At 49.9% G+C, this 14,442-nt stretch overlaps 2 protein-coding genes across 7 annotated transcripts; both read right to left on the bottom strand.

Moving 5' to 3' along the window:
• Positions 1–1,203: 1,203 nt before the first annotated feature.
• Positions 1,204–7,523, bottom strand: LOC119221927 (specifically androgen-regulated gene protein). 3 transcript variants are annotated; one of them, XM_037478134.2, is made up of 4 exons: positions 6,920–7,523; positions 4,152–4,343; positions 3,654–3,804; positions 1,204–3,552 (listed from the first exon to the last, which is right to left on the bottom strand). In XM_037478134.2, the coding sequence occupies exons 2-4, from the start codon at positions 4,254–4,256 to the stop codon at positions 2,141–2,143; spliced, it is 1,668 nt and encodes a 555-aa protein (XP_037334031.2). In that variant the 5' UTR covers positions 4,257–4,343; positions 6,920–7,523; the 3' UTR covers positions 1,204–2,140. The 3 variants fall into 3 exon arrangements, with proteins under 3 accessions (XP_037334031.2, XP_062418720.1, XP_037334033.2); XM_062562736.1 differs by lacking the exon at positions 6,920–7,523 and adding an exon at positions 4,429–4,958; XM_037478136.2 differs by lacking the exons at positions 4,152–4,343; positions 6,920–7,523 and adding an exon at positions 4,003–4,119.
• Positions 7,524–7,630: 107 nt separating this feature from the next.
• Positions 7,631–13,660, bottom strand: LOC119221928 (ankyrin repeat and SAM domain-containing protein 1A). Of its 4 annotated transcripts, none has more exons than XM_062562747.1 (11): positions 13,171–13,660; positions 12,920–13,066; positions 12,414–12,521; positions 12,146–12,316; positions 11,917–12,054; positions 11,742–11,813; positions 11,562–11,648; positions 11,300–11,437; positions 11,010–11,177; positions 10,180–10,277; positions 7,631–9,007 (listed from the first exon to the last, which is right to left on the bottom strand). In XM_062562747.1, the coding sequence occupies exons 1-11, from the start codon at positions 13,255–13,257 to the stop codon at positions 9,004–9,006; spliced, it is 1,218 nt and encodes a 405-aa protein (XP_062418731.1). In that variant the 5' UTR covers positions 13,258–13,660; the 3' UTR covers positions 7,631–9,003. The 4 variants fall into 4 exon arrangements, with proteins under 4 accessions (XP_062418731.1, XP_062418732.1, XP_062418727.1 ...); XM_062562745.1 differs by lacking the exon at positions 7,631–9,007 and adding an exon at positions 9,449–9,690; XM_062562748.1 differs by lacking the exon at positions 10,180–10,277.
• Between the last annotated feature and the right edge of the window lie 782 nt (positions 13,661–14,442).

The raw sequence follows: 14,442 nt of genomic DNA, 5'->3' as shown, positions 1-14,442 counted from the left end.
AAATAACGCTTGCACACAAGTTGTGAAACGTTCTTTAATAAGTGAAACCAGGGAAATTCTGCAGCATCCAAGCTAACGTTAGTTAGCTACAGACCAGAGAGAAGTTAAAGCCAACATTTGGAGTGTTTCAGCATTTCACTTCTCTAATACATTTATCTCCTATTTTATAGTTTGCTCAGCATCACCAAGGCTCTTGAGGCAACCTCTTTATGATAGTAGTAATAGGCTCAATGCTGACACAATCTGATGTTTTCACTGTCATTTGTTTGGTGAGATGTGTGCTAATCATCCTGTTCTCCTTTTATAGAATTATGCATGTGGAAGGAATGCGATGTTTGGATTGTGATTTGAGGTTGATATTCATTTACATCATCAGTAATTGAAACACACAATGCACTGTACAATGTATTTGTTGTATTGGATGCTCATGAGCATTTGCATTTGCATTTGCATTAAATACACCTGAATTACGTTATGTTTCATGTGTCTTTAATAGGGGTCAAATCAAATAAAAACGTTTTGTAATGAAAAAATTATGCTTTAGAAGTATTTGATCAAAATGAGTTTTTTCATGGATGTTCTTAGATTGAGTTATGTCTACACATATGTATTGGATGGAAATCCTGGGCACAAATTGAGTTCTTCCAATGACTTATTTTTTTGAGGTGAAGGCAACCGGTACAGTCACTCAGTCCTACTCAGTCGATTGTGCAGACAGAAAGATGGCTCACATGCCAACATGCCTCCGAGCAGCCCCTGTTATGCTGACAGCTTTTGCTGCTTCCTCTTCTTTTGGCTTTATGGGGAAAGAGGATGTTCACTATGAACTCAATTCATTAGACTGCAACACACCAACGATAACTTACTCACAACAAGCTTCTGGTATCTTAAAAGTAAATTGAACAGTCTTAATCTTTAGTGTAAATGATCTTTAAACATATTCAGAACAACAAATAGTCAGGTATTCACTTCCTTAAGACGTGCTAAGATTCACAGAGAAAACAGTTGTTTATTTTTAACCCAGGGTGTGATCGAGACAACAAAAGGTGTGCGCTTGGCGCTGACTCAGTGTCAGTCTCACAGACAAGACACGCCCATGTATAGAGTAGATAAAGTCATTTTTATCAGTTCGTACATATTACACTGCCCCCCCCCCCCGTCCCCGATCCCGCGGAAAAATACCGGTGATGTTTGGATGTGGCAGCCCCCCCCCCCCCCGCAATTATCTATAAAGTCTGTGTTCTATTCCAAAAATAGAGAAATAATATATTTTCAAATACATGTCCTGGAGGGCAAATCTATCTGTTAACATTTTTTCAGAGATATATCTTTCGGCTTAATGTTCTACAGACAGATCTACTTGTCTCCTAAAAGCCTGCAGCGCTGGAAAACAGTGTCTCAGTGCTCGCAAATGTTAATGAGCCGCAAAGGTGTTGCATAAAAGCTCTAAACTGCGGCGCAAATAATAAGACCTGGTTCAAGCGCGTGAAAGATGTTTGTGACTTGAGGTCAACAAAGTCAGCCGTTTATGATAATAAATAGTTAAAGTGCGTGTAACAAACAAAAAATACGTCACTATGCAAACTGCACATTTCAGATTTCTAGTGGCCACTGACTTGTGCTGTGAGTAACAGTAAGGAATGTTGATATGCAGGACATGCTGTCCTGGACCTTTTAATGGATGTAACCAACACCCTGGGTATTAGATGCAAAAGCATTTAGATAAAAAAAAGGGAACTGAGCCAAACAGGTTTGAGATGTTGAGTATAAAAAACATCCACAGAGCTGAAAAGGGAAGGTGACCTTATGAGTATCTAAAAAGGAGAAACTGCCTCAAAGTAGTGTCGCTGTTAAAAGCAGACATTCAATGAGAAACATTAAAATGACAAAATAGCTTCTGAAAGTAACAGTATTTTTAATTTAAAAACCACAGTGAAAATTTAAGAAGTTGTTGTTTGACAGGTTTCCACCGACGTAAAACATCTTACATCTGGCTGCATATGAGCAGCAAGTAGATGCAAGTGATGGACATGTTATGCTGAATAAGATCCACTGAAATAATGTGTTGTGTTGCTTTCATCAATCCTGTATCCCGTGTTCCTTTTAAATAAAGCACCTGAAGTGGTACCGAAACGAGGCCTCAGTCCCTGAGCAGCCCCAGCTTCTTCAGGGCCTGGCGGCGGTCCCCCTCATTCTCTGCGCGGGGGCAGATCAGCACACTGACGCCTTGCGACCGACGCAGCTTCTGGGAAGTGGCTTCCCCGACGTGCTGAGGGGCGCTGTGGGCCGCCGAGGCCTCCGTCCCTGCACTCGCGAATTCGTTCAGACCCCCCAGGGAAGCCGGCCGCGCCCTGCTTCGGTATGGCGGGCCGGCGGCGTCCTGACCAGCCGCGTGGCTGCTCAGACCCAGGCCGCAGCGCTCCAGGGTGGCCGATTTGGCCCGCGCGACCTTGGGCGTGGCTTGTTGCCTGACCGGGGCAGGGGAGGCGTGAGGCGGCGTGGGCGCTCTCGCGTCAGCCGCGGCCTCGGCACCTCCGTCAGCGCGCAGTTTGCTGCCCGATGGCAGAGGTCTGACGGAGTCGCTGAAAGCAGGCGGCGGCGCCGGCACGCCCTCAGCGGGCTGGACCGCGGGTGCTGTGGAGGCAGCTGGTGGTGGCGCGGCAGCCGGGGACTGGGGGGGTGCGCGGGCCGTGGGTGAACTGCTGACGCGGCCGTACGGTGGCGTGAGCGGGGGTCTCGGGCTGATCGGAGAAAGGGGAGCCGACCACGAACTTCTGGATTTGGGAGAAAGGATGTGGCCTGGATCGGCCTCAGCAGGTAGCAGGCCGAGCTTTCTGAGGGCCTCAATGCGGGCCCTCTGGGGGTCCGGCATGTGCCGGTCGCCGCTATTGTGCACCATATGTTCCGAATGGACATCCACTGCCGCCTTGTGTGACTTCAGAACAATGTTGGCGGGGAGCTTCTTGGGCTTAGGGGCCACGACAGGTGGACTTCTGGGCTCAGCCACTGGAGGAGGACTCATTAGGAGACATGGGCTGCGGGCTGGTAGACTCAGTTTTGGAGGCTTTTTTGGAGGCTCCTGGGTGCTCTCGGGAGGCTGTGGCTTCAAATCCAAGGGGCCTCCTGGCTCCTCGTTGGATATCCTCGCGGGGGGAGGAGGTTCTTCTACTTCCTGCGGCCGCGGAGGAGTGCCCGGCTGATCCATGAAGTCTGAGGGAGGGGGGATCACACCCACATCGATCTCAGAGGCCTCATCGGACACACCGGGGCGAGGACCGGCCCTTGAGACAAACACAGGATGTCCATCTCCTTCCTTGTCCACACACACCTGAGAAGCTGACGTCGATGCGGTGACCGCAGGTTTGGGTGGACTCACCGGGTGCATCGGTGTTTCCAGATCGTTCGCGTTGGCCGCAGAAGTCAGAAAGGACTGTGGTTCTGTGCTGTGATTTGGAGCGGGATGCTCAGCTCGGTCTTGGATGGAGAAGACTTTGGATCCTGGCTTTGCGGTATGGTCCTTGTTGCACACATTAGACTTCAAACTGGGAACACCTGAGAAAGAAAACCTGTGATTAGTGTTGCCGTTTCTCTGGTAAAAAAAATGTGCCAGTGTACACGCTGTACGTAATCAACTAAGAACGCATAATTCATACCATTTACTTCCGGGCCTGCAAGAAAAATGTTATCTGGTTCATCATTGGATAATCCGCTGTCCTCCTGCACCTCCAGAGCTTCGATCGTCTCCTCAAAAAACATGAGGCACGCCCTCTCTTCTGGAGATAGGTGCTCCATGCTGTCTTGACTCTGCACGCAAGAACAAGAGGCCGCATTTAAAATCTGCACACAGTTTCTCCACTCATCGACTCCCTCGCTCCTCCACTCAACCCTCCACGCGGCCGTAGAGACTCAAGACAGGAAGGACGGGTCAAAGGTGTCCAGCTGAACGCCCGCCCGAAACCCTCTTGAGTGTACGTCCCCACCCCCCACTCTCAAAACACTCACTTCCTCCCATCCACTCTTGTGTTTACGCAGACGTCCTCACAGCTTGAGGCACCAATCTCTGTTCTCTATTTCGACAGTGACGAACGTGTTATGCGATGAAGGAGGTAGGACCCGGAAAAGGCTGAGGCGGGTTCTGCAGCAGCACTCACGTAGCCGGAGTTAACGCTGATCACGCTGTCGCAGCTGCCGGCACTGTCCAAATTGCTCAAGGGTTCCATGGCAACGCCGCCTGGCCACGTGTCGCTCTTCGGCATTGCACAGGCGAGAGGGTGGAGGAGATGACCCCTGGTGTGTCGCGGCCCCTCTGCTGGTCGGGTTACGCTCGCTTCGAGAAATAAAGTCTGAGGAAGAATTTGGAGAATGTGAGAATGCTGGAGTCAGATGAAGTTTGCCTTTTGTTTCTTCACACAAAAAACGTAAAGTGACCTCGCCGAGTTATTGCAGAACTGGCACACGAGAGACGACGCACACCAAACGCGGTGACGCATCCGTAGGGGCCCGTAGTTTATTAGTTTATTGCCGTGTGTGAATGCCGACGGCTGAAAGGAAGTAAACGTGGAACTAGACTGTTGCTTGGCGAAGCAGTTCCCCATCGAAACGTCCAAAAACTGGACCTGGAAATGAGCAAAACAGTTATTTTTGTCTAAGTCTGAAAGTGGAAGTGATAATAACATGGCTGAGTGGCTATCTGTCTCTTAAACAAAAACAGTCACAGCTGACGGCGTGAAGGATTTCTTGTGATCGGGCCAGAAGACGGAGGGGGTCCGCCGCCTCTTTGAGTGGCGGATTGAGAGAATGGATCCTGTTTGTTGATCGCACTGATCGCACTGAGCTGATCATTTGCTTCACTGAGAAGTTCCCGTGCTGTACAGGACAACATGCTGACACATCAGCCCTAGTATTTATCATTAAATTATTTTTTTAACTATTTTTTTTTTTAAATGAGTTTGTAAACATTACAGCAACAACTATAAATGTCAAATCTTTTGACTATGTGATAAATAAATGCCATGAAATACAGCCGCTAGCTAAAGGATCCTCATCATGCAATAGCTGTCAAAACCTTGAATGTATTCTCACTGACACGTTGAAAAGAACAATTATGTAAATAAGCTCAAGGACATTTAAACAGGTTTTTCTTGCTGACATGTTCACACAGGACAGTAAACTATCGTTTCCTGGTGTGCAACATGAGCAATATGGTCCAGAGTGACCAGAAGCTTATTTGCTGCTTTTCTTTAAAGAACATCTCTGTTGGTGAATAAGACATACACAACGTGTGAGCGACAACAGGTGTTTCCAGTCTATTATACCTGTACATTTGATGAGGAAAGCTTTCCGCCCCCCCCCCCAAAAAATAGGTCACGCGGACGGAATATGCTGCATCCCGAGACAACAGCTTTACAACCTGTTATATGGCTTATTCATCACACAGAAGCCCAGTCGGCTTCAGGTGTGTTTCCTGGAAGCCGCCTCATTGTTCTCATATCTCAGAGAACATTTGATTGAACGTATAAAAGAGCGCCGGCATTAAGGTTCCCCGTTATGAGCGAGTCGTATAGGACGTGTTTCTATGGAACAGGGCCTCGTGGTGCACTGCATTTTATGGCAGCGGCTCACAGGGTCAATGATTAGTCCGCGAATCCAGAGCGGTGCAGGACAAGTGGCGCTTTGTCCTCGGTACTATTCTGTCACTTTGGGGGCTTTAGTTAGTTTAGCATTGTCACAAATACAGAAATAAACACGAGGTGGAGAAGAAGTAAATAAATGCAATGTTTGCAAAGAAGAAAGGGATTTATTTTGCATTGAACACAACTTGGTGTCCTAAGTGACCCTGAAGGTACATTGCAGCGGACATCTCCTCACAAACAAACTTGTTTCACTTATTTTTGGAAAGGAGTGGCTGTGCTTTTGAAAAAGGCGCGATGCCGCACTCGAAATGTCTTCGATCGCTTGACGCAAAGAAGACATTCCCCCCCCGAAAAGTGGGACTTTTTAGTGAGTGCTTGGGATTACGCATGGCCCGGGTCCAGAGCTCCAGCGAATGGGCGATGACATTCTCGTCCTGTTGACGTGTCACAGCAGGGACAGTTGGTGAAAAAAAAAAACCTGATCACCAACACCCACATTCCCGCATGTCGTCTGGCTACACAAAAGCCGTCTGACGAAGCAGCCGCTGGCCACTTGCACATTTTAATAGCTGCGCGTTACTGTCCCTCCCTGCTAGTTCCGCGCAGTGAGAGACAATTGTCCGAGCTACCTCTCCACCAGGCAACACACCTGTGAGGCATCCACGGCCCAGACAAGATCTGGAAGGGACAGGAATGTCGCTTTGCCGGCTCCCGCGTCAACTATTTAAGAATCCTCAATATTACAAATGTAAAAGTGGTTATAATACGTGCAGCTGCGTATTCAAGGGCACCCGTGTAGTTTACTGATTGACAGTAAACAAAGGCTGGGTGTTGCACAACAGAAAGGAACTATTTCATTAATGTTTAGCTTGGCACCCTGCCCCGCTAAAAAAAAGGAGTATTGTGCACATTTCACGTGTAAATATTTGTGAGTCCACCTCTGAGCCACCAGATAGTCAGTGATGGATCAATGTCTGGCTTTCAAAAGAGGATCAAAAGTGAGAACTCTGGTTTTATACGTGGGATTATGTCGTTGCCGTGTGTTATACCCTCCCACCTGTCACAAGATGTGCTCTGTGCAAACACGGCCAGCCACTATACTGGAACCTCTGCTGCTACAGTATTACAAAATAAAAGCATTTATAAAGATTTCAAAATATGTCACACGCGCAGGAAAGGGGATTGTATTTTTAGAAAAGCAAAATAGACTAAACGACTTTCTCGCCATAAGCCACGAATAAAGCAGGAACACTCGCTTCAGACAGAAGGAGTCCCTGAAGACTCACCACAGGATTGGAGGGGCGTGTAAAAACAAAAACAAAAATAAAAGATCTATTTTCAGAAGTCAGTCCATAGCGGCGGATCGCGGATCACTGGCCTCCTCCGACCGCAGCTCCGCTCCTGGAAGTGAAGCCACACGAAGAGACGTCCCGGTATCAGGTGAGAAACCGTTGCAGCCAGGTGAGTCAGCTCGCTAGCGCGCAAGTCGGTGGGCGTGGCCACTCACTCGGCGAACGTCTATGATCGTTACCATGGCGCGGCCAATGGGACAAGAGCAGGCACACAGATGGACGAACTGCCAAAATGTGACATGTTCAAACGAAAGGTGACTGAAGTGACTCTAGTTAGAAGGCTGGGGTTTATCCTCCCGGGAATACCAATATCGTTAACAAATGAGTATCATAAACCTGTTTTAAATAGTGCCTTGTATTTAATGTTTGTAAACTACATTAATATACTCACCACACGGACTGCATGCTGTGAGGAGTCCGCCCCACAAACCAGCATTCGACATTACATGTCTACATCTAGCTGACGCTTTTATCCAAAGCGACGTACATTGCATTGCATTATAACCCATGGCTTACATTTTTAGGGGTTGGGTGCTGCTCAGGGACACTTTGACATGCGACATGCAGCAGACGGGATTCGAACCGCCAACCTTGCGGCTCAGCGCTTCACACAAGATGAGCAAATGGGCAAATAAAGAGTCAAAGTCAGCATTTCTAATTGCGCCATTTATTAGTTGTACAATTATGAAAAATAATCATAAAAAAAGACTGGAAGCCCAAGATTATTTACAATCTTTTTTTTTAAGTGAGGTCCCTCGTCTGAGTCATTGTTTTATCAGCCTTTTTTTAAATGTATTTTTTAAATCACAGGGTATTTTATTCACGATATGTTTAACTTTATAAGACATAGTCCTATTCTCTCTTTTGACTAACGTCAAAAATTACTTACGTACATACATACATATACATATATATATCTATATATATATAGATATCTATAAAAACAAAAATCATTCAAGTATGAAAATACAGGCCGCTAGAGTCATGTACAATTCTCATTCTCATCATTGTTTGTCATCAGATTAGTCCCCAAACATCTCTCCTGATCCTCAACCATGTGCAAAAGCGGAACGGGACCGAGCTGAAGACGGTGTACCGTAGAGTTTATCCGGCCTGACAGCGTACCACAAACACAACAGTTAGATCAAAACGACCCGAGTATGCAGGCAAGCAGGCGTCAGTCGACGCGGAAACGCGCCGTGCCCTGTTGTTCTGCTCCGCAGCGGAAACCTAAAAGACGTACCGGCCTGCACGGCAGGTTTGGCGAATTATCTCGTCCACATGAACTAAACCAATGGGAGCAGGCAAAGGAGGGCGGGAGCTGCAGTGTACCACACCTGAACAAGTTCCAGCATTAGAACACACTAAAGTCCAATAAAAAAAAAAACAATGAAAACATACAGGAAACGAAATAACTTTCAAATCAAATAAAAACCACCCGTTATATTATTTTAAAACAGTCTTTGTAGTGTCGGTTCCTCTGCCCTTTGAATTTGGTTAAAAAGCTCCTCCCGTGCGAGATCGCATTGTTTTATCACAGTCACGTGTTGCGGGTGACGAGCCGGCGGCCACACAGAGACGCTACAAGACCGTGTACCTACAGCGTCACGTCGCCGTTGGACAGTTTGTACCTTTGTGTTGCCACAAAAAAAAGGAAAAAAAGCACATATTCCCCATTTCAGCCACTTCCCCTTTAGTCACAAGGTCCTCAGCACGAGAAAACTAGACTGAAGGAGTCTCTGAACAAAACACAACAAACGCATCGGAATGTGGGACAAATATTGTGTGTGGATGGACAGGAAGATGAACTGTGTGTGTGTGTGTGTGTGTGTGTGTGTCCGATGGGCCGTGCGTCTTGGAGAGCTTGTGCGTCGCTTTGTCTCCCGAGCAGCCTGAGCTTGATCCAGCCGGTGGATGCGTGGGAAGCGGGTCACTATCCCGAAAAAAATAACCTACCCACCATGCAACTGGGCTCATTCCTGTCCTTTCTTACTGGCTGGGAGGGGGCCGCACAGTGTTCAGCTACAGGGAAGGGACACACACACACATACACACACACACACACACACACACAGAAAAGCAGTGAGGTTAAAAACAACAACACAGAACCAATGGACACAAACGGCGTGACGGATAAGCCCGCCCCTCCGCTAATGATTAACTATTCTCACTCGCAGCCCTGTGAAATATTAACCTGGCGGCGATTGGCCAAACAAGAGGCAATGCTGACGGGACCAGGGCAGAAAGGCATTTGTTGTGAAGAGGAGACAAAACTGGGGGATTTGATAAAGGTGCTTAGTTATCTCGACTGATAGGAGAGAGGAGAGTAAGCCGGGCTTGAGACAGGAGCTAACACGAGGTCCCATGTCCTAATCTGGCCTTTCATACCCCCCAAAAATGCTAACGTTATTAGCTTATCACAGTGCCAGGACCTCCTTTGGCTTTGAACCCCCCCCCCCCCCCCCTCCCCCCTCCAGTGAACCCAGCAAGACCTCAACAACTCCACTGAACAGAAACAGTCGGCTTAAATCCAACGGGAGAAGAGAAGCCCAGGGACCACTCGGCCTGTTTTCCCGTGTCCAGGCGCAGCAGGTCGTTCTTGCCCCCCCCCCCCCAGCGGTAAATCAAGATTCCCTCAGCGCTCAGCGGGAGGAGTCGGGCGGGGGTTGAGAGATCAGAGTGAAAAGTCTCAGAGTGGCCGTCGCCTAACAGAGCGGGAAAAGCACCAAGAGAAGAAGAGAAGAAGAGCTCATCACCAGAAGTCACCAGATGGACGTTGAGGGGGGAGAAAAAAAAGAAAAAAAGAGGAAGCATTGTAGAGAGAATTCAGGAAGTATGCAAGGTAAATAGAGAGGGGAGCAACAACAGGGGTGAGTGGCGGGCTGGAAGGGTCAGTGATACCAGGGGGGGTGGGTGGGGGGGGGTAAAAAAAGCACAAGGGTGGCACTAATAATCAATAATAAGTGCTACGAGGGAGGAGCGAGGCACTCGCAGACAGTGTTGATGTCGGATGGGGAGTAGAGTGACACGGGGGGGGGGGGCGGCACAGGAGGTCCCGCCCCCACGGAGGGAGAGGCGGGGCCACAGTGAAAGGCACACAGAGGGAGGGAGAGTTGTGAGGCCAGGCCCAGAGGTCAGGGATCAGGGTTTCGGAAAGGAGGAGGGGCTCCACTCAGAATATGGTGGTCTCGTACTTGGTGCTGATAGTGCGCTTTGATTCCTTGGGGTCCGCGAGCCACGTGGCGCCGCCGGGCCTGGACTGAGAGTCCCCCTCCTGCTCCGCAAGGTCGCTCTGCGAACACAAGCAGAGGCCGTCAACCTCATGCACCCTAAGAGGTCAACCAAACGATGAAATAATGATGCATCTTAATGCAAGGGATCACCTGTGATAATGCATTTTAAAAAAGGCCTTACTCTACACTTCTACTTTTAAACAGGTACATTTAAATGAACCAAACATCCGTACAGTTACGATTTTGCTACCCATTCAGTGCATACAGGTGACCGTAAGCTTGTATCACTACCAAAACGTCACCAGGGGGCGCCGGAGTCAAAAGCAATATTCATACGCTCAAGAGGAAAAGTCTATCCTCTTGTATGAATACTATATGTATACAAACACACAACGATAGCCATAAATATTCCCAAAGAGGAAAATGTGTTGGAGACACAAATGGAGGATTGTGAGAGGAAAAAGGACCAGAAAGCAGAAAAGGGAGAGAAACTGACTGATCGTTGTGAGAAGCGCGACACGCCAGCCGTGGGATCTGTGAGCTTTGGAGTGTGAGGCAAAGGGGTGATTTCGAGTGACAGTAAACGCAACATTCTTAACACGATACTGTTGAGTCCATTGAACAGCAGCCGGGTCCCTGAGGTGCAGCTAGCTCATTCATATTGAGCACCTCTTAATGGTTTAATGCTAAAGTCAAAACCCCCAAACACATTTAAAGTATACAGTCAAATTGTTACTTTTACTCCTCTTTCAACCTTCATGTGGCGTTTCGTGCCCCGACGTCCAACTCACCGCCGACTTCCGCACGCTGCCTCGGGGTTTGGGCACCGGGCGGCTGGCCTCCGACCCGGGTCCCAGCGGTAGGTTCTGCTGCCGCTTGGTCCTCTGGGCCTGCAGAGCCAGCTGATAGGCGACCTCGAACGCCTGGCCGAGCGTCAGTATGATCTCGTAGGTCAGATTCTACACGCAGACGGAGAGAGAGAAAGGGGAAGAAACGGGCATTTCCCTTAAGTGTCTGGGGACTTTTTTGAGGAGACGAGGACAGGACATGGCGTCGGGTGCGGCGGCGGCGTCGTCCTCACCACGTCTCCTGTGCTGAACACGTGGCAGTAGTGGTGGCTGGTCTGCAGGTCCTTGGTGATGTAGGCAAACGTGCACAAGTCCTCCGGGTCCTGGGCCGCGCACGAAATGTTGCGGATCTCGTGCTCCGCGATGATGTTCTACGTCGGGGGGGACAGCGCGAGGATTGGTGTGTGGAGGCCATAAATAACGGCAATAAGCTCTAGCGCATCGGAAGAGATTAGGATGAGACGGATAAAGCCCGCCCCTTGGGATGTTCCTCACCTTATTAGCGGCGTCGATGAACTTCACACCCTTGTAGGTGATGGAAAGGACGATGGTCGGGACCTTCCTCATTTGTTCTGTCGACCTCTGGAGTGGGGGCGGGGACATAGGCGGAGACGACATTAAGCATTATTAAGGAGCATTCGCTCATTTGAGGAGGAGAGGAAAGTGGCGGCGTACCCGCATTTTGGCACAGGCGTCCTGCGTGGACTCGGTGCCCCGGAGCTCCTTGATTAGCATGGAGCCGAGGTACTGCGGAGAGAGAGAGAGAGAGAGACTGTGAGTGCGTTCGACAACAACCGCGTGGCCATAATACAGCGGAGGGGGGGAGGGGCTAAGCAGGGTGTGCACGTACGCTGGCTTCGTAGGCGCAGCACTCAAAGATGAGCTTCTCGGGCTGATGGTGCCAGTTCTGGACCGGGGCGTACGACGCCGCCAGGCTGGGAGGCCGCAGGGTCAAACAGGGCTCTCTGTGCCGGTCTTCATGCCGCTCCTGGGGAGGGTACGGGGGATATATTATTCTACAGAACAGAACACCAGAGGAAGGCAGCGTGAGGACGGCGGGGGGGGGGACCCAAACGTACGTGTGTTCTGTGCTGCTCGCCGCGACTCCTCTGAGTGACGTCGTAGTCGTTATCCGGCACTCTCTTCCTCCCCGGCTCCCCCGCCGGCAGCAGGGGGTCCATTGAGCGCCCGCTGTAGGACTCCATGTGACCAAGGGGTGACGAGGTCTGGGACCCGGGCAGGTCTTGGCACTGGTGGGGGGGGGGGGGGGGAGACAAGGCAGGCAGCGTCAGTGTGGGCGTCCAATGAAGACCCAAGACTTGCACGGCTCGTGGAGGCGCCGCTCACCCTGATCTGGGACAAGCGCGGAGGCTTGACCGGAGGCTCCTCGTAGGGCCTCTCCGCCAAGGAGGCGATGATGCGTTTCCTGTGACCGAGCAGGGAGATCTTCAGCACCTGGAGGAAACAGGAAACCATCTGGTGAACACCAGGAAGCAGAGGTGGCTGGAAGTTGGAAGCTTCCCAGGAAGCAGACACTGCTACTTAACGTGTCAATAGCAGCTCACGCTTCAGACTGCAGGCCCCTAAACGAGGCGCTGAATGTCTTTAGATTTACTTTGGATCTTTTTAGGTGCAGAAGTCCAAACCAATGACTGAGCTCAGTCACTCCAGAGATGAAATATTGAATTACTGGTTTCATTTGAAGCCCTGGAAACTACCTGGAAAGAATCCAGGAATCCAAAGAAGTTCCGTGTATTTCCCTGCAGATTTGGGAGTTTCCCCTTTAACACTTTGTCAAACTAATTTCGCCCTCTGGTGCACCTCGCGGGCCCCTGAACGTCGCAGAGACTCACGTTGACAATCTCCAGCTCCCACAGGTTCTTCACACAGTCCAGAGTGCGGTAGCCGCTGGTCAGGAAGTTGTGCAGGTACTCGTGCAGGCCCAGATTCTCCAGCCACGAGGAGAGGGAGCTGCTGCCGTCACAGCCCAGTGCCTTCACCTGCAGGGAGGGACTTAATCACACCCTGATGCCTGGCCTCGGGACAAAATCTACTCATATATACATGTAAAACAACCGGATCATCTTCGGTCTCCACGGGTTACCTTGGGAAACGAGCGCGATGCATGCAGGATCTTCTTCCTGTGGCTCGGGTCTGTGATGCCAATCTCTCTCAAGTCCTGGTCCTCCATCACATTGTTCCCCTGGAGAACAAAAAGGCAAAGTCCTATGAAAAGAATCTGTGTAAATACGCACAATATATTCAAATCTTAATCACAGACAAACGCCAATGCTGCAGGGTAGGTATTGATCACAAGGAATGCCACCATTGCAGAAAGAAAGCTTAATTACTCTGTTCAAATACGCCGCTGGGACCCAAACTACAGGCAGAAATGAGGCCATGTCGACAGCCACTTACCGGGGGGGCGTGTCAGGGAGGGTAAAAACTGCAAAGTAATGCAGCATGTCAAATCACAATGTTAATTCAGTCAGGCCATTGATATACAGGGGAGAGGTGCAACGTTCACACTGCAGACTGTAAGCATGTAACACGTGCAGCGTGGTTCCAAAAGGAGCTCTCAAAGGAAGTCCGGTCGGCGCCGCGCGGTGAACCCTGGCCACAGGGGGGGGGGGGGGGGGGGGGGGGGCTCGTGACACGGTGAAGTCTTAATGTAAATCCAGCACTTGCCAGTGGGGTTTCTGTGAGCGTCTTTTCAAGCAGAAATGTTCAACCCTCCAAAAATGTGATGGATACTTGAAAGGGATCACCTTGCAGAGTCAATCAGAGCCCCCCCCCCCCCCCCCCCCCCAACATGATTATTGCATCCCCCTCTACTTCATCTTGACCAATCCTACGAGTAGACGGCGTGACTTGAGGCACGTGGCGCTCCGCGCGGGGGGGGGGGGAGCTCTGACTAATGTGTTCTCAGCAGGTGGGAGCTGACATCAGCACAACTCGGGGGAAATAAGCCATGTGGAGTAATGGAAGCGAGGTGGTTTTGTGACTGCTTGTGCAGCCGATCCATCTCTGCTCCCCCCCCCCCATCGCTGTCGTTGACATGCTGCTTTCTGAACTCCCCCCCCCCTCGGATCAACTATTCCATGCAAAGGGTTTGTGGTCCCTGGCGTGCTGTCATGACAACGCACGGGACGTGTTTTAAAAATCAACCTGACACTCCATCCGATTCCTACAGAAATGTGTTTTTTTCTTCTTTTTTAAACAAGCATCAATTCATCACCTCCATTACACCCCGCCCCCCCCAACAGCAAAATCGATTAATCCATCGCCAGTCCTTGAGCCTCTAATGCATGCAGCCATTTACAGAATTTCCAATTTGTCTGCAGGCTTCGGTGGCATCGAGTCCCTCCGGCAAAGG

This window comes from Pungitius pungitius, chromosome 1 (assembly GCF_949316345.1).
Source record: "Pungitius pungitius chromosome 1, fPunPun2.1, whole genome shotgun sequence".
Classification (NCBI taxonomy): Eukaryota; Metazoa; Chordata; class Actinopteri; order Perciformes; family Gasterosteidae; genus Pungitius; species Pungitius pungitius.
This window is presented reverse-complemented; position numbering and strand designations above follow the sequence as displayed.